Source organism: Crinia signifera, chromosome 3, assembly GCF_055691185.1.
Source record: "Crinia signifera chromosome 3, ASM5569118v1, whole genome shotgun sequence".
Lineage (NCBI taxonomy): Eukaryota > Metazoa > Chordata > Amphibia > Anura > Myobatrachidae > Crinia > Crinia signifera.
This window is the reverse complement of record NC_139219.1, coordinates 134,433,432-134,454,267: the sequence shown is the minus strand read 5'-3', so window position 1 is coordinate 134,454,267 and position 20,836 is coordinate 134,433,432. Positions and strand designations below refer to the sequence as shown.

The 20,836-nt window shown below is 41.7% G+C and overlaps 1 protein-coding gene across 5 annotated transcripts in view; it reads right to left on the bottom strand.

Moving 5' to 3' along the window:
* The window catches only part of PHACTR2 (phosphatase and actin regulator 2), a 308,396-nt gene that overhangs the window by 16,906 nt on the left and 270,654 nt on the right, over positions 1–20,836 (bottom strand). For 4 of the 5 annotated variants that reach the window (XM_083176559.1, XM_083176564.1, XM_083176560.1 and 1 more), the window contains exons 5-10: positions 18,855–19,064; positions 18,493–18,690; positions 13,455–13,959; positions 8,423–8,604; positions 7,233–7,389; positions 416–471 (exon numbers count right to left, since the gene is read on the bottom strand). In XM_083176559.1, coding sequence (XP_083032685.1) covers positions 416–471; positions 7,233–7,389; positions 8,423–8,604; positions 13,455–13,959; positions 18,493–18,690; positions 18,855–19,064 — 1,308 coding nt within the window. The remainder of the gene's footprint in view (positions 1–415; positions 472–7,232; positions 7,390–8,422; positions 8,605–13,454; positions 13,960–18,492; positions 18,691–18,854; positions 19,065–20,836) is intronic. The other variant, XM_083176562.1, reaches the window with a different exon arrangement.

Genomic DNA, 20,836 nt, shown 5'->3' with positions numbered 1-20,836 from the left:
TCTACATTATAACAGGCCTGAGTGTAAAAATGTTCCCTTAGTGTGTTTGTTCAGCTGTTTCTAAAATCTTTTCCTGGAGGAGATTTCCTGACATTGAAAGCTAAGCTGACATGCATACAACGGAAACTTATATTATAACATTTTCTGCAGTTTCCTACTATCTACTCAAAGATGTATTGTGATGTTGGTTCATGAGTTAATCAAGTGTCTGCTATTCAAAGGCAACACTAGAAAGAAGGTGTAGCACTTTAACGCATTTCATCTATTCTGAAACTTTGCTATTTGAGTTTCACATGTATCTTAAATGAAAATAAAACCTTCTATCAAACACTCTTGAGCGTGATTATGCTGCTTCTTGCTAGATCTTAGCTCAGAGTCAATTTTCTTCTTATTCCAACATTATAAATATGCTTACGTTTTAAGATATTTCTTTGCTCTAGTTCTTCAGTAGTTGGCCTTTGACTCAGTCTCCTATAAAACAGTGAGAAGATGCAGAACAGCTGTAAATGTTATGCCAGGTGTTTCCATCGAGTAACATTTCTTTATGTAGTCCCATCGTACTCTGCAGGGCTTTACAATTAGGAACAAACAAAGCAACGAATACAAGACTGGGTATTAGCAGACAAGAGGTAAAAGGGTCCTGCTCATAGGTTATAAATCTACAGGGAAAAATAAGTTACATACAGGAGGTTAGGGGTTGCATATTGCATGCTGGTCCAACCAGATTGCAACGGGGAAAAAAACCTAGCAGAGCTATGTGATCTAATCACCCATCAACATTGGTCTGGGGGCCGTAGGATATTTTAAAGCCAGGAAGAGAATAAAATGTAAGTTTGAGTGAGTTGTGTAGAGAAGTGGTAATCGGGTGGAAGAGCCTAGAGGGGTTTAACAGGGTGGTTGGGAAATTCATCAGCTTGCCTGAAGAGGTGAAATTTCATGGAATGCTGGAGTGTTTGAAGGCTAGGAGAAAGTCTTGTACACAGGAGAGAATTCCACAGAGTGAATGCAGCCTGAAAAAGACCCTGTAACCATGAATCTGAGCATTTAACAGGAACATTAATAGAAAAAATGCTTCATACAGCGTTATGAAACTAAACATTACATAGGAGTAATATAGACTATTGTAGAAAGTGAGTATATTAAAAACAGCAGAAGAGTTTAGTGAAAACACTATAGTAACTTAACAAAAGTTTTATTTACTAACTAAAAACAAGGGAAAGGTATGTGTTAGTGGAAGCCTGCTGTTACAGCATGTTGCAAATAATATAATGAAGTGGTAAATCTGGTTAGTAGTGCATCAAAGGGACAGTTATTAGGACAGTATGTCTTTGTTCTGAGGTACTGTATGCTGTTCAAAAATGCTGAAAAGTCAGTGTATATATTAAAATCTCGTGGTGATAAGGAGAGACATACTGTAGTGATTAAACAAGATAGTTACACAAACTAGACAGCATTCATTTTTCTCACTTCACTCCTTTCTAATGTTTCTTTCCTATCTTCTGACACCATCTATATACTAACTTAATCTATTTTGTATCTTTCATGAATCTTTGGAATTCAGCCTGTGTGGTGTAACAAGCCCCCAATAACGATGGCCTTGCACTTTCAAACTGAACCTTTTAGCAACATTACTTACACAACCAGCACTTATTTATCACACTGGTCTTTATTTGGCCAATAAATCTAGGTCTGGGAGTGGTATATTAGGGAGACAGTTTCTAGGTTGACCCCAAAAGGCCAACAGGCACAATGTTGACATACTGTACACAAAAGGTTGACACAATCAAAAGGTTGATGAAAATGATCAACACAGGTTTTTAATGTTATTTTTTATGTCAATTTAGTGTACCTTGCTTGCCATACTTTAGGCCAGGTGCCTCGCTCAACTGCTCTTGGGACATTTTACCATTCCCAATTCAAGTCTATGGGCAGTATTCAATGAGAAAAATTCGCTGTGATTTCTGGAGAGTTTGTGCTTTTCACGCGGTGGAGAGAGGTTTTTTTTCTCCAAAGGCGAGCCACCCTATTCAATGTGAAATATTCTCCATCTTTCTAAGTGATTCTCGCCGTCTCTCTCCGTGTAGAAATTCTCCATCTTTTGATGGAGAGCAGGAATGTGAACTTTTAAACTAAAAGGGTGTTTTTTTTAATTTTGGTGTAAAAAAATCAGGTTTTTTTTTCTGTGAAGGGCCATGTTATTTTTATTCATGTGCCTATAGCACATGAATATATATTTAAATATTTAATTTTAAAAAAAATATTTTTTTACATTTTTTTTTTTTTTTTTTACACAGTGCAGCCAGCAGGGGGCCGGAGCGCTCGAGCCGCTCATTAGATATTCATATATTCACTGCACCCGATGCACGTTCGGGTACAGTGAATACTGGGTCCCCCGCTGGCTATAGGGGGGGCAGCCTGTGCTGCCTGGGTCCAGGGGAGCCCTGCTCCCCTCCCCATATCCCCTGCAGCAGCCAAGAGAGACTTTAATCTCTACGTCCCCCGGCTCCCTGACAGCTCCCTGCCGCGGACGCTCATCCGCTGCAGGGGTTAAGACTCGCCGCGAGTGGCGGCGAGTCTTTAACACGTTGAATAGGGGGAGCAGGAGGCTCCGGAACACGGAGAGTGCATGGCGAGAGAAAAAATCTCTCGCCATGCACGGAGAAAATTTCACATTGAATACTGCCCTATGTGGATTTCAAAGTATGAAACACTTCCCAAAAAAAGAAAATACCCACTGCAATGTTATATATTGTTAATTGTCACATTTGTGCATTTACTCACACTGGGGCAGATGTATTATCATGCCCTTTTCATTTATAAAATATCGGGACCTGCTTCTCCTGCATAATGAGGAGAAGCGGGCACCCGTAGTGGCAGAATGTATTAACATAGACAGGGGTTCCAAAACTCCGATAAGGAGAGCCATGATGCCCAGCATTAACGGCTCTCCTTATTGGCGTCCCCTCAGGCCTGTGCATTTAAAAAAATTCTCCCTCTCTCCCACCGGCCAGCTGGACTGGGCATGCACTGGGTCTCGCTACTCAAGCGAGATATCCAGCGCAGCCCAGAGCCAGCAGCAGGGAAAGCACTGTCCCTGCTGTGGAGATAGGGCTTCGCCAGCCTATTGCTGGCAAAGCCGATAGCAGCAGCGGGCGGAATGGTCATATATTTGCCCTGCATCTCAGCCTACTATCATTTAAATAGCAGCATCTATATGGGTTGGGTGAGCTTAGCGCCCCTGTCTTTTAGCGCTCACCGGGTCATTCATACATGGGGAGCAGGGGCAAATGCAGGATTTTCAGAAGGGGGTTTCCAGAGAGAGGCGGAGCAAAGCACGGAGATGGACACTTAGGTGACCCAGTATATGCCGGGTCAGTTAAAGTATTAGCAGTGTAGACACCTAGGCATAGCAATGTATTGGGGCCCCTACCTATCCTCCAGCGGTAGGGGTGGGGAGTGCTATGAGCGGAAGCTTTGATGTCCCGCGGGTGGTAGGGGGTATTATATCAACCGCTCAGCATGTAGGGCCTGGATCAGTAATTTTTACTAATTACCCCTTTACTGCACAGATGGTGGGAGATGGGGTGGGAGAAGGGGGCATTGGGCTGAATGAAGGGGCCCTGATACATAACTTCCAGGGTGGTAGAGGATGTTTAATACGCAGAGGAGGGGTGTATAGTGGAGTGGGCTTATTATTCATAATTTTCTGGTAGGAGGACAGCTTGCTTGACTGCAGATATCTCCAGTTCCCGGAACTAGATTTCTAAGCTTTTAATGGAATTACAGTGGCAAACGCAGGATTTTCAGAAGGGGGTTTCCAGAGGGGCGGAGCAAAGCACGGAGATGGACACTTAGGTGACCCAGTATATGCCGGGTCAGTTAAAGTATTATAGATAGACCAAATGTATATAAATAATAATAATAAATATATAAACACACAGACACACATATATATATATATATGTGTATATATATATATATATATATATATATATACATACAGGGGCATCAACAGCAGTGTAGACCCCTGGGCATAGCAATGTATTGGGGCACCTACCGATCCTCCAGCGGTAGGGGTGGGGTAAGCTTTGATGTCCCCCGGGTGGTAGGGGGTATTATATCAACCGCTCAGCATGTAGGGCCTGGATCAGTAATTTCCACTAATTACCCCTTTACTGCACAGATGGTGGGAGATAAGGTGGAAGAAGGGGGCATTGGGCTGAATGAAGGGGCCCTGATACATAACTTCCAGGGTGGTAGAGGATGTTTAATATGCAGAGGGGGGTGTACAGTGGAGTGGGCTTATTATGCAGAATTTTCTGGTGGGAGGACAGCTTGCTTGACTGCAGATATCTCCAGTTCCCAGAAATAGATTTCTTAGATTTTAATGGAATTAAACACTAGAGGATCCCACCTACCAAATGGTATAGGGGACTAGGGGATCACAGTTCAGGAGGCAGAGCAATCTGCCAACGAGTATATAAAACTACATACCAGGTGTGTGGAGCTGGAGCAGTAACCAGCTGCTTGAAGGCTGATATCTCTGGTTCTGGGAACAGTAGAGACAAGCTACTAGTGTCCATCAAAGGGGAAGAGTCCCAGCTTTTGGAATATACACTCAGAAAAACTTAGTCAGACAGAACCTGAAATATCTGACTGGGAAGAGCAATTAACAGGCTTGGATGGGGACCACTGCTTTGAAGTCAGATATCTCCGGTTCCCAAGGGCCGATTTTAAAACTTCTTGTACCCATGGAAAGAGGGGACCCTCAGCTTTCAGACTAGGGCCCTTAGACTCCTGGGGGGGTTTCTTGGTACTCAGAAACCCCCCCTGCGTGCGCTACTGAATTAAAAACTAGAGAATCCCACCTACCAAATTGTACTAGGGGATCAGAGTTCAGGAGGTAGAGCAATTTGCCAACAAGTATATAAATCTACATACCAGGAGTGTGGAGCTGGCGCAGTAACCAGCTGCTGGAAGGCTGATATCTCTGGTTCTGGGCACAGTAGAGACAAACTACTAGTGTGCATCAAAGGGGGAGAGTCCCAGCTTTTGGAATATTCTCTCAGAAAAAGTCTAAGTCAGACAGAAACTGAAATATCTGACTGGGAACAGCAATTAACAGGCTTGGATGGGGACCACTGCTTTGAAGTCAGATATCTCCGGTTCCCGAGGGCCGATTTTTAAAATTATTGTACCCATGGAAAGAGGGGACCCTCAGCTTTCAGTCTAAAGTCCATGGATTCCTGGGGGGGTTCTGGGTACTCAGAAACCCCCCCTGCGTGCGCTACTAGGGAGAAGCGGTATCAGTGCACATAACATGCTCTGATACCATTTCTCCCCCATATCGACTCTTCATACATCTGCCCCATTGTCATTTACTATCTGGATTTCAGGCCAATACACTTTGCATACTGTTGAGATAAATTGCCCCTATCCATGCATACTGTAACTACAGCAATTACTTGAACATTTATCTGCATGGTTACCGAATATATTATTCTTGGACATCACCACCATCATGTAAGAGAATCCACCTTTTAAGCATTTAAATTTCTTGTAAACCCTCCCACACCAGTACTTTTAAACACCATCATTGTCCAAGATATTGCTTTCTATGTCAAGGACAGGATTAACAATTCCTTTCATGCACCTTCATCTGATACAGTATCTACATTTCATCACACAAATGAAGACGCGGTCTATATTGTCCTTCTCCGTCCACTACACTTTCTACTGATTTGATCATATTTTATCACAAGCCAATTATTCAGTCTCCTGTGCTCATTCTGGTCTTAATTTGTACTTTGTTTTTACTGCTATATTTCCATTTTTATAAAAGCATGCTGTGATTAGAGAAAAAAAAAAGATATCCCTAAAGAGGCACATACACCTGTTGTGTATGGGAGCAATCCCCTGATTCCCTGAGGGTGACGTCGGGGGATCGGGGATATTAAACATGTCTACAAATCCCAATCCCCCGATCCGGGGCTTGAATCCATTAGCCTCACATAAAAGACTGTAAGGTGTTAAATAATTAAAATCTCTGCTAAATCTAAAGGCCACTATTTGGTTCTTATTCTACTTGACCTTATCTGCTGCAACTGCCACTATTGATCTCTTGCGCTGTTCATACATACAGTGTATTCCCTAATTCTTCAGAAGCTTCTCCCATCCCGATTTTCATTCTATTTGTCAAACTACTTTCTCTAGATAAACTTCATCTGTCAGTTGGGTACTGCAAGCTCAGCCCTATGCACTTTTCTGTACCTATACTTCTTCTCTTGGAACATGCTTGTAAGCCCACTTGAAGTAAAAGCTGCGAAAGCTAGTCTGCTACACTCTGTGTTTGTGCATGTGTGAGAAAGAGATGTAGTTTCACTCTCTGCCAGCAGATGGCAGTGCTTTGGAGGCTCCCGGATACTAGGCATATATATAAATAAAAATATATACTGTACACATATATATATAGATTCATGCTAGGATACGTGCATCGCTAGGATATGTGCATGTGTCTAATACAAAACTTTCATTTATGCATTCATATCTCCTGCATTGACTACTGCAATCTACCCCTAATCAAACGTTCACATTTACACTGCATTTTGAACACAGCAGCTACTGTCAGCTAATTTTTCTTGTCAAAAAGGTCTTTACTGCTGCTTTATCCTACCTGTCCATTGCTTGTCTATACATCAGAGAAAATAAAACATTTTTAATTATACTATGATTAAAAGAAAATACTAAACTGCTGCATTAACTTTCTCTTCATTTGAATCACAACTGAGGTCCTTTGCTCTGCTCAAAATCTGCCAAAACTTTCTAAAGACTTCCAAACTTCTTAAGCTTTGCCTGGAATTATAGCAGCTTAGGGAAGTGTACTAAATTTCCAACCACCTTTCAGATCAACCAAAAGGGCCCCAAAGCTATAAAGCTGTGAGACCAAAGCATACATAATTTCACTAAACATTTTTCACATTATACGCGATCTATGATATTTAACCTTATGAATCATTATCCTAATTATTGCAAGTTGTAAAGCAGGACCCTCTTACCTCTGTCTTACTACTTTTACTACTGAGTTAATTTCTAATTGTAAAGCATTACAGAGTACACGGATACTATACAATATATAAATAACACAGTCACTCAAGACTTGCATGAGGAGGGAGAATCTACACCAACTTTTTGGCATTGCAGTCAGTTTTGATTAACTTAAATATTATATATACCTCACTAGTTTGGTTCCAATCTGCTGCCATAGCTCTTGTCGTTCTTCTTCAGAATTACGTGGAAGAATGTTCTTATCTTCTAGATCTTTCTTTGATGGCCTGTTCCCAAGTTTGATAGCGAGTGTATCTCTCCGACGGATTTTACTTGCTAATGTGCCTGACGAATGCACATAAAACTAAATTAACAACCATGAGATGATAGGATAGGAAAAAAAGCAAATTCCCCTGATTTTCAGAAGCAGTACACTGTCGGGACTGATAGGGTATTCCCCTAAAACAAGCCATAAGGAATAAACTCGAAGAACTTCTTTCCTTCTACACAGATTGATGTAAAGGACATAAGAGCAAAGCTGAATCTTTGCAACCCATACAACACACTGGTCATCCTCCCATGATTTTGAATCATGATTTTGATTTGTTTTCCATAATCTTGCAAATATGTTGGGACTATAACACAAACATGCTGTTCAGATAAATGCTATATGAAGTTGCAATATCATTTCATCATACATTCCATTTCTCCTTATACAAAAAGTTAGCTGACAAAAATAGGTATCTATTTCTGCAGGGGAAATGTAAACTTGCCAGGTATTTTGGTTAACCTCTTTGCAACTTAAATCATACTTGTCTAATAGTTCAATAAGTCTCCTCACTTCAGAATGAGGCCCTGATGATGTTTGGGTCTCACCAACCTATGATTTGGTGCGTATGGGAAACAACTCAACAGGGAGGACACCTTTTGAGCCACTCTATGTGGCTTTTAAGAACTTGTGCACATATATTTAGGCACATCTGCTTAATGTTATCCCTGCTCCCAAGGTTTTGGGAGCATGTAAAGCAGAGGAGAAAGTATGACCTGTTCACCTAACAGTGGCTAAGCTCAGAGGCGTACCTATATATTCGTGGGCCCCATAGCAAAAGTTTGTAAAGGCCCCCTATTTAGCAACTGATGGGGATAAATGTATGTAAAACATATTACTAGACAGAAAAGATGGGCCCCCTTCAGCTCTGGGCCCCATAGCAGCTGCACCCCTTGCACCTATGGTAGTTACGCCCTTGGCTAAGCTACAATGGGACTCTTGATCAAGGATTACAAAATGTATTTATTCCAGAAAATACTTGTCTAGCTAATTTAGTACAAACAATCCAATAGACTGGCTGCATAGTGCTGAAATATTAGTAAGTCTCACTTTCTGTGCAGTCATCATCATCGTCATCATCATCTGTGTAGAGGATTGGTCCATCTGAGTCAGAGTCACTGGTCTGGCTCTCTTTGCTTTCACTATCTCGATCTTGGTTGACTGACGTTTCAGAATGTTCATCGGTCGTATCATGACTTGATGTGTCTTCCTGGCTTTTCAAAGGGAAGTCACTATGATACAGAGCAACAAAAATGCATTAACGGTTATAAATACAATAATAAATAGGGATTTGCAAAATTTTCTGGCATCAATAAAAAATAAATAATAAAAAAAATCGCTATGAAACACATATGCATAATTGATTGATATCATTAAATACATTGCAACTACCGGACAATCAAATAAATATTACCAGTTCATGGGAAAGATCACTTTAATGGCCTCAAATTCTTGGCAAAACACAATGCATAAATGATAAATGGCATTAAGTTCATGAAGGCCATAAAACTAAATAAAAAAATGATTGTTTCTGTTCCCAGAAGTACAGTGAGATACCAGAGATATTTCTCCGCATGTTAATTATGGTTGATGGTACTGTAGAACATTCATTATATCTTAAGTGAATGTAACATATTGAGGGTAAATTCAGGTTTGCTTTACAATCTGGATAAATGTTAGAGCTCTATAAGTTAGAACAACTAGGATAACTAAGTTAAGATTGAAGTTACTATTTTTTCCCCCTATTGATCTCATACAATTCCTTTATTGAGTGAAAGGTTGTCTTCCTAGGGCACAACTGGGCTGAGAGATCGTCCTTTAGGGCATCTGATGGCCACACTACACTAACAAGATGTAAGCCTCAGAGCTTGGAACTTGACCAACCTCTTTAACTTTTACAGTAATGTTTTACATTGAGATACCCAGATGTTTAGTCAGCCCAGATGAGTAGTCATCATACTGTATAGACATACACACACTTCGGGGGGTATTCAATCTGGAGGTCACGGCGTTCAAGCTTGCTCGACCGCCGTGACCCTGACCCTTTCTCGGCCAGCTTACCGAGAACATGCAGACGGGATTCAATGTCCAGCGAGCTGAGAAGGGGGCGTGGCTGTGAGTTGCGGCCAGGAAGAGGCGAGCTGCAGCCGGCAACTCGTCACTTCCTGGTCGTTCTCGACAGAACGAGCCCAACAGCTCGTTGGGCTCGTTCTGCCGAGATACCTTGCTCAATGCTGTCGAGAAAGATTGAATCCCCCCCTTAATGCACTTTGGTATGATAATTAACTAATGATTATTTATCTGTAATCTTTGTGAAGTGAAACTTGTGGCAAATTTGCAAACAGGAAAAAGCATTGTTGTAAAATATAAGCCGCAAAACAAAGAATACAACAGACACTTTCTGCTTAAGACCTGCAAAGCGATAATAGGCCTCAATGTGTTTTTTGGCAAGTCTTTGTCACCATAAGATTAGGCCATCTAGAACCCCAGGTCTACAGGGACAAAGCTATGAAAAGATCACACTTTGCTATTTGCTTCTGTAAAACACTCACACAATCAGAAGTAAAAATAAAAGGTCAAACCAAATCATGAAATAGATACTAGCTGCTTTCATGCCAGCGTTATGCACAATAAATATCGGAATCTAATCTATAATCTCGGTCTGCTGCAAAACGAAGATGCCAAGAAACACAAAATTAAATTGATTCTTTGCATAAAAAATAAAACAGTACATTGATCAAGTTATAACAAAGTTACAAATCAGTAGGATGTAATTTGTATATTAAATATAACTCAAATTGATAAGTTGAGAACCACACTAGCTGTCACCCAAAAGTGTTTTAAACATTTCATGGAGACTTTGACAAATCATTTGTTCCAGATATAAAGTGTAGGAGCACTTATACATCACAGCCAACAAAGGAATGTAAATTCAAATATATATACAAAATGAATGTCTACAGGGGAGATGAGATCTACACATGTAACAGGCCTTGTGCTTAGACAAACACAGTGGGGTAAGGGGGGTTTCCAGTTGCCCGGATAACCCTTACCCCACACAGTGGCTCAAAACATGACCCCAATAGCAGAAATCTAGAATAAGATTTTACCAGAACTATGGCCATGCCATGCAGTATAAAGTATGTGGTGTGTGTGGATTGCCCAATCAGAACATTGTATTATATGGCAGCTACCAGCATGAAGAGATAGACGTCTCAACAATAGGTGGGAGAATGTGTGCTCAGCTCTGACTCATACTGGTTACATTATGGGGGAGATTCAGGTTTGTATGTAAAAGAAAACTCCTTCTTTAATGGACAAAACCATGTGCAGTGCAGGCGAGGCTGATGTAACATGTGCAGAGAGAGTTAGATTTGGGTGGGTTATTTTGTTTCTATGCAGGGTAAATACTGGCTGCTTTACTCTTACTCTGCACTTTAGCAATGCTTTCGGTGCTAGCTGGGGTTAGGGTTAGTGGGGAGGGTCAGAGATAGGCTGCTGGGGGTGGTAGGGTTAATGTTAGGCTGTAGGAAGAGAGGGCAGGGTGAAGGTTAATATACTTACCAGACCCCTGTCAGAATGCCCTCTATCGGGATGCTGGCATCCGTATTAAGACCGCTAGCATCCTGTCCACCATTATTCCGCCTGAAGCATAACTACTGTACACTGCAATTTTTATGAGGCAGACTATAGCACTAGTTATGCTCCCTTTATTGGCTAGCCACACGTGTCCATCTTTGTTTTACTGTAATTCCAGATGTCTGTTGTACTCATAATACCCCCAGCCCATTTTTCTTTTTCTTTTTGTTGTTGTTATGGTTTTTGAAAAATCTCAAGAATTAGTGATGCAAATATTTAGCATTTTGAAATCTCTATCTCCATTCAGTGTTTGCCTTTGAAGTGTACAAACTTCACATAGTGATTCATGCATGGGGAGTCAGTTAGCGGTAAACCAGATAAGTAAGAGAACCACAGAAACACAATAGGTAGAGGAATATTGGAATGCTGTTAGTGCAATTGGGCACCTGATATTCAATAAGAAAACTGATTTTATGTTTATAGGTGCATACACACGGTGAGATTTTGGCTATGTACGATTCTGACTATTTCCCTTGAACTCCCCAGAGCCCAGAAACCACCAATATGGACTATACACATTGTGCCATATTGACTATGTAAGATTTTATCTATGTTGAGATTTTGCCTATGTAATATTTTGGCTATAATAGAACAGATTATAGTATACAATATAGTAAAAAATGAAGGTGCCTGCATAGTCTATTTTTTCTTGCCCTTGGGGAAGTGCACCGGCATTACAAGCTGCATACACATGGTGCGATATGTGCTAAGTGTTCTACCAATTTTGACTATATAGTCAAAATCAGTAGCTCATATCGCACCGTGTGTCTGCACCATATGACAGAGCAGATGACTGGACCAGTGATCTACAGTAATAGACTGCAAGTCCACAACTGGATTTGTGTTTCAACTTAAACTATTATATATTAGATCACCAGAAATAATAACACTTCCTTTAGCACAAGCTTGGCAAAAAAGGAATCTTGTAACGTCAATTCTTGATGATCTTGTGGATGGACATGAATTAATCATTCTCTTTCCGGTTACATGATAAAAAATGTATGAGGTCGCTGTAAACATAGAAAATAAATCCTTGTACAGCAGTGATTAGCAGAGGATCACTTATCAGTAACTAAAGGAGAAAGGAATCTTAGGGCAGGAACTAATATGAATTGTAGGCATACACTGGTAAAGCATGCACAGATAGCTTGTGCATTAACCCCTTCAGTGGTGTTTTTTTTTTAGGGAGAGCTCCCCACTGGGCGAGTTCTTTCTGGGGAGCGCTCACTCAAAAACCTCACCATTGTAACCCCAGGTCCGGGCAGTGCCGCTGATTTTGGAGAGGAGTTGGTGCGGTCGAGCAGAGGGAGCCAGGCAGCGCTAAAGCTAGCTGATTTCGCTAAACCAGTGGCAATCCCGAGATTTTTCCAAACTTGCCAGTCTGGGCACTGAAGCATAGCCCAGAAAATTCTCGTGATTACCACTAAAGGGGTTAAGGGAATAGTAGGACTGGCACATTATCCAGGGGAATAAAAATTAACCAAGTTCAGCAGTTCGAGTAGGTAAATACTAAAATCAGGTATGACAGGAACTGAATGATCTCAAAGGTTATTACTGTAACGAGTGGAAATAAGTGCTATTGTGAGTTTTAGTTTGTTACTTCCGACCCGGTGTGCTCTTCTTCCTGTTCCTATGTATTACTCTATTTCTGTGTCTTTGTCTGGTTGCATTTCGACAAGTTGTTTGGCTTATCTTGTGCGTACTGAATACAACTGATTGGTTACTTAAAGTGTTTCCATCTGTCCTCATATAATGCCTGAACATTCTACCAATGTATTATAAAAGAAAAATAAGCTTCTTAAATTAAGGGAAGGGCTCTTCAGTGAAGCCTTACTTTAATTCCTCTTCCTATGCATGCATACATAAAGGCAAATTATTGCACTTTAAACAACACATGAATTTGCTTAATGATATTCAAATTACTGTTATGGTGCAAAACCTAAACACCTGACACCATAAATAAGTCCATAGTACCCATATAAAAACGTAGTATTAAATACTTTATGGCAGGGGTGGGGAACCTCAGTCCTGGGGGGGCCATATGCGGCCCCTGTAGCTGGTCTGGGTGCCCTGCCGGGAGTCAATTACAGGGAAATTCTCACGAGAGCTCGGTATTTCTCGCGAGATTCCTCTTAATTTACAGCAGCCGTAGACTGTCAGTCCTATTCAGCGGCAGCCGCTGGAGCGTGGGGCAGCGGCAGCAGGACAATTTGTAAGAAACATTTTTAATACAAACAGCCCTTGGCACAAAAAAGGTTCCCCACCCCTGCTATATGGCAATACAGTATATTGCCTTATAGATATCTGCATTTGATAAAAATGTGTTGTCCCTAGCTTTTCATAGGTTACACACCTTATTTTACACATATTTAAGGTTTTACAGAACATAGAGTCATTCCACTTCATCACATTACATATGTAAATCGTTTATTTCAATGTTTACCTTTTCCCATTATCTTCATTTCTAGATGTAATTTCCCCATCCTGTCTGGCTGTTGTGCTGAAGTCACCATTTCCTGGTAACTGTGTAACTTCACAAGCATCATTAATGTGAGTGGATTGGTTCATCTCCTGTGTTGGTTCTGCTATGCTGCATGTGGGCTTCACCTGACGGTTTAAAGCAGGAGAAGTGGATTGTGGGCCAATGACAGAATGCTCTTTGAGGCTTGTCTCCTGTGTCTCAGAGTTCGAGTGGTGTATGGCCTCTTCTGTCCTGTCCACTTTCTTTTGGCTTGCAGAACTAGATGGGTGTGACAACATGGGGTGTTGTGTGCCATCCACTGATGCAGATAAGGTCCTGCTGGGTAATTTTTTGGCTCGTGGAGTGCTGGATATGCCTGTTTTGCTGGATATCTGTTCCTTTGAAACTTTAGACCGGGAAGATGATGATGCCAGAGTGGAGGAAGAGGCCTTGGAGGTAGCTGGTTTCTTGCTAAGTGATGGGGCAGCTAAAACAGAAAAAGTAAATAATTATCTACTCAAAATATTTCTGAATACATATGAACACCAGCAGCAGCAGCAAGTACAGAAGCAGATTGCAGGTGCCTGTAGTCTTCCCACTAGCAAGCATATTGGGGTTACATAGTTACATATAGTTACATAGTAGGTAAGGCTGAAAAAAGACTTGCGTCCATCTAGTTCAACCTGGTGATAGGGGATGGTGCAAAGCCTACAGTTACCAGAATTATCTGATATTGATGATCCCTTAAAAATGTCATAGTGTGTACACACAGTAAGATATGCCTTCCGATGTTGACGATATAGTCAACATCGTGTCGGCATCGCATGCAGATCGCAAGGGTTTTAACCCTTGCGACCCCGATGCGCGTTCACGTATCGCAAAACAGATAGTCTTGGCTGCATTGACTGTATAATGCAGATCTGCACTATATAGTCAAAATTGTGCCACTGCATGCATGCCGATCTGATCGTATCGGGACTCGCATAGCATGGTATATCTTCACCGTGTGACACACCATTAGTCTGGATATTTAATAAACGTGTTTATCATTTAATATTTATTTGCAGTTTCTTATATAGCGCAGCATATTCCGCTGTAGTTTATAATTTGAATGAACAGTGATAGGACAAACTGGGTAATCACAGACATACACAGCGGAAGGAATACCCTGCTCGCAAGCTTACAATCTATAGACAAACATAAAGCCTTAACAAGAGATAAATGCAAGGGTGATAAAGAGAGACAAACTTCCAGCCAATCACCTGCTAACTGCCATATTACAGGCTGTGTTTGAAAAAAGTCAGTAAGGAGCTGATTGGCTGGACGTTTATCTCTCTTTATCACCCTTGTATTTATCTCTTGTTAAGGCTACATCTCCCCTAAAATGTGTAAAATTGTTTGTGAAAAATCTGATGTCGGGTTTAAATACTAGTGTCACCACAAATTTTTTCTCTGTTTAAATATATGTGGGTATCACCGGAAGTGGGGCTTTACAAACAGGGAGATGATGTTCGTAGTAACCAATGTAATTCTGACTATTATCTTGCAGAAGGTGCTAAAAAAAAATCAGAATTAGAATTGGATTTGTTGCTTTGGGCTCCACATGTAAAAACTCACACTTTAGAAAATATCAAAAAAAAATCTGGGGTGCGGAACCACTTTAGAAATTATACCTCCTGGTAACAGAGGTTAGAGACGTGAATCTTCCTGTTAATGGATAGAAACTGATAACTAGAGACAGGATTATATGCATTTGCATATTTGCATATGCATTTGCATATTTCGCTCATTCTCACTGGTTATTGCATATTTTACCTTAAATCTAGTGATGGTGCATATTTTAGGCCCAGCCCTCTTCCCACCCGCGAGTCACAGCACTGCTTTGCCCTGCTGCTGCTGGCCAGGTAGTGGTAGAGTGTGCAGGCCGGGGCAATATGTGCGCAGAGTGGGGAACCTTGGATGTACATAGCGTACAGTCTGACACTGCTCTAGGCTGCCAATCCATGTTGATAAAAGTCAGTGAGGGCGGATGCCATTACGAAGCTCCTGAACTTTTGCCTGCCCCTGGCCTGGGACTTTACACTAAGAGACAGACTTCTGCAGCAGAGGAGGCGGGCAGAAGGGTTGTGACATCACGTGGAGGAAATGCTGTGTCACCGTGAGCATGCGGCGCAGGGAGGAAGCCTTCCACTGCGCCGCCCTCACACGCTATGCTGACATTTGATCCATCGGTGCTGAAGATGAGGGTCCGTGCAGTTGATGCAAGAAGAGCTTTGGACGCTGCAGTATACTGTAGCAGCCAGCATACTGACATCTGCAGATGCTGTGGGCCTATTTTTGAGGTTTATTTGCAACTAATTGTATGCTGATTTTTAAATAAAGACGTTAAAAATTACTTTTTTTATTATTTAATGTAGCATATTTTAACACTTTTCATGCATATTTTAAGTATTTTTCATGCATATTTGCATGCATATTTCAAGCTTTTTTTGTTGCATATAATCCTGTCTCTACTGATAACGAATAAGCCAGTCTTGCCTCCGCTCTTACAATGAGCTGAACAAAACCAAATCTGAAGTGCCCTAGATATTCTTGCTGAAATGCTGGAATCCCTCAGACTCCAATATAGCAAATTCTGGCAAGAAACTATCCTTAAATACCAGGGGACCAAATGTTCTTGTCTGACTCTAATCAGATATATTAGATCTTCTCCCTTTTCTATGCAAAATACTCTGAATAAATGCCACACACCAAGCAACTTTCTACATGAAAAACACACATTAATGATATCACAAAAAAATTAACCAAATTATATATTTTTGGACTGTGGGAGGAAAGCAGATTCCCCAGAGCAAATCCCATACAAACCTTGCGAGAATTGACAAACTCTACACATATGTTAGCATGGCAGGAATTAAACCTACAGCCTATCATCTACTAAAATCTAGGTACAAAATGCTAACGTTTCTCACTGTGTCACACATTTAGTGTTCATTCTAGCACCCGCCATATTTGAAAACCCATGCAGTTCCTCTTCCCTGCCTTGGGTGTCGCTGTCTGCTGTGGTGTTTCTAGCACAGGTCTGGTTTGCATATCAGTGCTGGTATACAGACCACCCTGTTTTAGAAGCACTACAGCAGACAGCGACACCCCAAGCAGGGAAGAGGAACTGCATGGGCTTTTTACTCCGGCAGGGTGGCATATACCTGATTGCAGCGCTCTGCAAATTAGCAGCCCAGCGATCAGGTCTGAATTAGGCTCTGTGTCTCCCAAAGAGCTTTCTACTGAGCGATATCTCCCTTCTTCTACATGGATGTGCTTAATGACAATAAACAGAAACCAATTTACCCATTCCACATCCCTGCAACATTTCCCATTGATACCAGACATCTCAAATTGAATAAAAAATGGGACATAACCCTGACAGACATGTATGATGGGTCTTTCCGTATTATTGGACACATTATTATTTACCTAATTCAGAACTATTTTTGAGCCACTGTTTCAAGTCTGATCTGCCCTGTGCTCCATTTTATACGTCAAATGCAATAAAACAAATAAAAAACTATATCTGTGTTAGCCCAGTGCAGTAACAAAGGTTCATTTGAAGGAAACATTTATGCAGGTCACAACTGGTCACCGGTTTGTGTATACAGCTTCTTACAATTGAGAAGTAATACTACAGGTGGCCAAAGGGGCTGTGGCTCACTATGGGCGAGATGTACTAAAGGGAAAATGCGGTAAAACCCCCGTTTTACCGCATTTTCCTATGTACTATTACCGCAGTGTAGGGTATCGCCACCTTTGGGTGGCGATACCCTATAGAAGCCTATGGGCTTCTTATCGCCGCCCAACGCCTCCGCCGAAAAACCCACCGACCCCCCTCTCCCCCTCCCTCTCTTACCTGGTCCAGGTCCTCCTGGACCCGGAAGGTAACACCTTCCTCCCCCTAGTGACGCAGCCGGACGTCCTTCCGGCTGCAGGGGGGAGGAGTGTGTGTGAGGGATGCAGGGGGGCAGAGAGGTGACGGAGACCCCTGCACACCACATTCCAGGTATCGCGGGGGGCCTCCATCACCGCATCGCGATGCCAGCCGCATATGTTAGTACATATGCAGCGGCATCGCGGCGGGGGGGGGGGGGGGGGGGGGGGGCGGCAATGTATTTTAATACATCCTGCCCTATTTATAATTCTGGGCCTACCATGACCATGAATCATGAAGAACAGCTAATCAGATGACAGTTGACCATTAGCTGTGCATTAGTAGACCCCCATGTAATCTAAACAATCTATCTGAATTTCTAACAACCAGATCTAGCCAATGTATCCTATACCAATTGGAGAATTGATCTGGTTGCCAAGAGCGTTAACGGAAGCACATCTGTCATGCAAAACTTATGTCTAAAAGTCAACATCAACTTCTGCAACTAAATGCAAGGATTTGCTCCAAAAGTACTTTGGTGTTGCCTTCAAATAAATGGTACCTGTGTAGTTTCACGGCGCCAGCATGGCGCCGTGCTACTTCCGGGTGTACGCTCGCCACAAAATATGTCCAAAAAAGTAACTTAACTCCATGCCAACATGGATAGTTCATACCTCCACTATCCATGTTGGCATGGAGTTGAATTTAAATAGCGTGGTGAGCCACCGAGCCCGCAGCTAGGGCGAGTGAAGCTGGCGCCGTGAAACTACACAAGTACCAAATAAATCACTGAAGAGGGATATTTAGGATCCATCCATACCTACAAATCAAAAGTAGTCCCACCTATAGGTCCACCTCCGCATATACCTTTATTCTGCAGGCATAACAGTTGTGAGTATTGCATTTGTTACACAGCAGCACATGTTTAACCTAACCCACACTCCAGGAGTAAAGAAGCATATTACTACTATTAACTGACCATCTGTGTGGCACAGCACAATAACCTCTGTTGTATAGACACACACTGGATGAACCACATCTTTAGGTGGAATATGGTTTGAGAGTGAGCACAGTGCAAAACATCTGTTCTATACTCACTACTCTCCTGTGTGCTGCCTCGACTTGTTGTTTTGAGCGTTGGCGCAGATAGCTGCTTCGAGATGCTTTTGGCAGTTTTTCTGTTGGAGGGCTCATCTTTCTTATGGCTTGGCCCAGTAGAAGCAGCAGAACTTTTTAAAGGTGTGGTAGCTCTTTTTGGTTTGTTCTCAGGCGCTCCTGTGGTCTTTTCAGTGACCTCTATACAAATAAAAAAAGATGCACAATGACATAAACATCATTAAATATAAAGAGGATTATTTATGTCTTCTTAAGGGGATATTGAAGAAAGTAAATGGGAAGGGCATGCCCAGGGATGCACAGCACAAACATGCACTGTAGCCAGCAACTCTGCCCACACTTACCAGTGCTGCGGGGAGTTGCCCGGTTTGTTGGCTTGGGAAGAGTGGCTGGTGGCTGCTTACTTGCACCACCCACAGTCTGTTTTGCAGATGCCTCCCCTTTCTTATGAGTGCCAGCAGCTACTACGGTTTTAGGAGGGAAATTATTTTTTTTGGTTTTGGAAGGAGGTGGAGCAGAAGGTGGTGGCAATTCTGGGCAGGCACGACCCCTCTCTATAAAGAAGAAAAGGTGACAGAGAGGCCTACTGACAAGACTTAAAATAAATGGCTGCACAAATGAATCCATATAGACTACTACAAATTAAATGGTTTTACCCACACAAAAAAGACAATTCTATAAAACATATTCACCCTTAAATATTATATATATATTTACATTTATTATGAGGCATCATATACAAGCAAATTACATCTAAAAGACACAAAAAAGCTGTTAAGTCATAGCAAAAACCCTAAAAATTGAACATTCAGGCCGGGATGCAGTAAACTGTAAAAAGCATCCAAACAGTAAAAAATTCATTTTCGGATGTCTGGATGCTTACCGCATATGCTTGATTGCAGTGGGCAACACCATCTTTAGATGATGTTGCCCAATAGAATCCAATAGAACCCAATAGAATCCTGCTTCTATTTGCAATTCCCATCTGAGAGGGATTAAGTTGCATCACTCCCAGCATCCCCCATGTTGACTGTGTCACTAGACGCATGTGCAGATAGGACTCCAAGTCACACACCCAGAAGGACACCTCTTATGGAAAAGTTGTCCTTTGGTATTTCCTTTAAGCATACAGGTTAGTAAACATCATTATGCTTGCATTCCTGAAAACGGAGGTGTGTAGTCCTCATTTTCTGGAAGGGGAATGCGTATTCCATTGGCCAGTAGCACAAGCTGCTTACTCAGCTGGCCATCTGTGTGCAACATCACCCTCTGGGATCCCAGCCTGCTATCTTGGTCGCAGTGCTGGGATACCAGCTACATGGAAGCGTCTCTTCTACTGAAATATCACCTGCATGCTCCTCCATTCTTTTCATCTCTGAATCAGGCCCTTTGTCTTTATAACATCAGCATGAACAGAGGTAAGAACATTTCCTGAATTGCTATTGTAGTGGCAGTTTCTGTGGCTCTGTAAGGTCCATTTAGTAAAGAGAGCTAGTGCCCAAAAAGCATAAAGTTCTACAACAGTTAAACCAGTTGTCTCTACATTATAACTATTAAACTACAGATTAAGTCAAGGCAAAGAAGTTTGTTGTATGAACTACATTTCATATGTAGCATTGTGTACACGCTAATTATTTGTTGCATGATTATTTGGGAACATGCTTCTATTATCTTCTTTCCATGAAAACACATTAATGCTGCTTTCCCACTGCAGACCAGTTTTAAGTTACAGGTAATCTTAAACGGTATTTAGCATTCCCACTGCAGCAGATTACAGTTTTAAATGCCATTTAAGTACCATTCCCATTGCAGGTAAAACATTTTAGCTCTTCAAAACGTTTTTACAACACAAATGAGTGCCTGTGACTTTAATGGGCTTTTCAGGGATATAAAGGTGCAAACCCACAGTTGTTTTCACATAATAAAAGGTGGGGGAGGGGCCAGTGGTGCGTACAAATCCCGCAGCCGTCGACATTTGTGCTATGTGTCGGCTCAATTTAACCCATGGTGGACAGTAATATATACATTGCTGGCCAGTGCCAGCTATGTATATATTACTGCCTAATAACTAAATCATTGGTGCCCAGTGGTGCCTGCAATATATAGATTGCTGGCATGTGCCAGCAATCTATATATTACTGGCTTAGGATTCTCATTGGTGCCCAGTGGTTCCAGAAATATATAGATTGCTGGCATGTGCCAGCAATCTATATATTACTGGCTTAGGTTTGTCATTGGTGCCCAGTGGTTCCAGAAATATATAGATTGCTGGCATGTGCCAGCAATCTATATATTACTGGCTTAGGTTTGTCATTGGTGCCCAGTG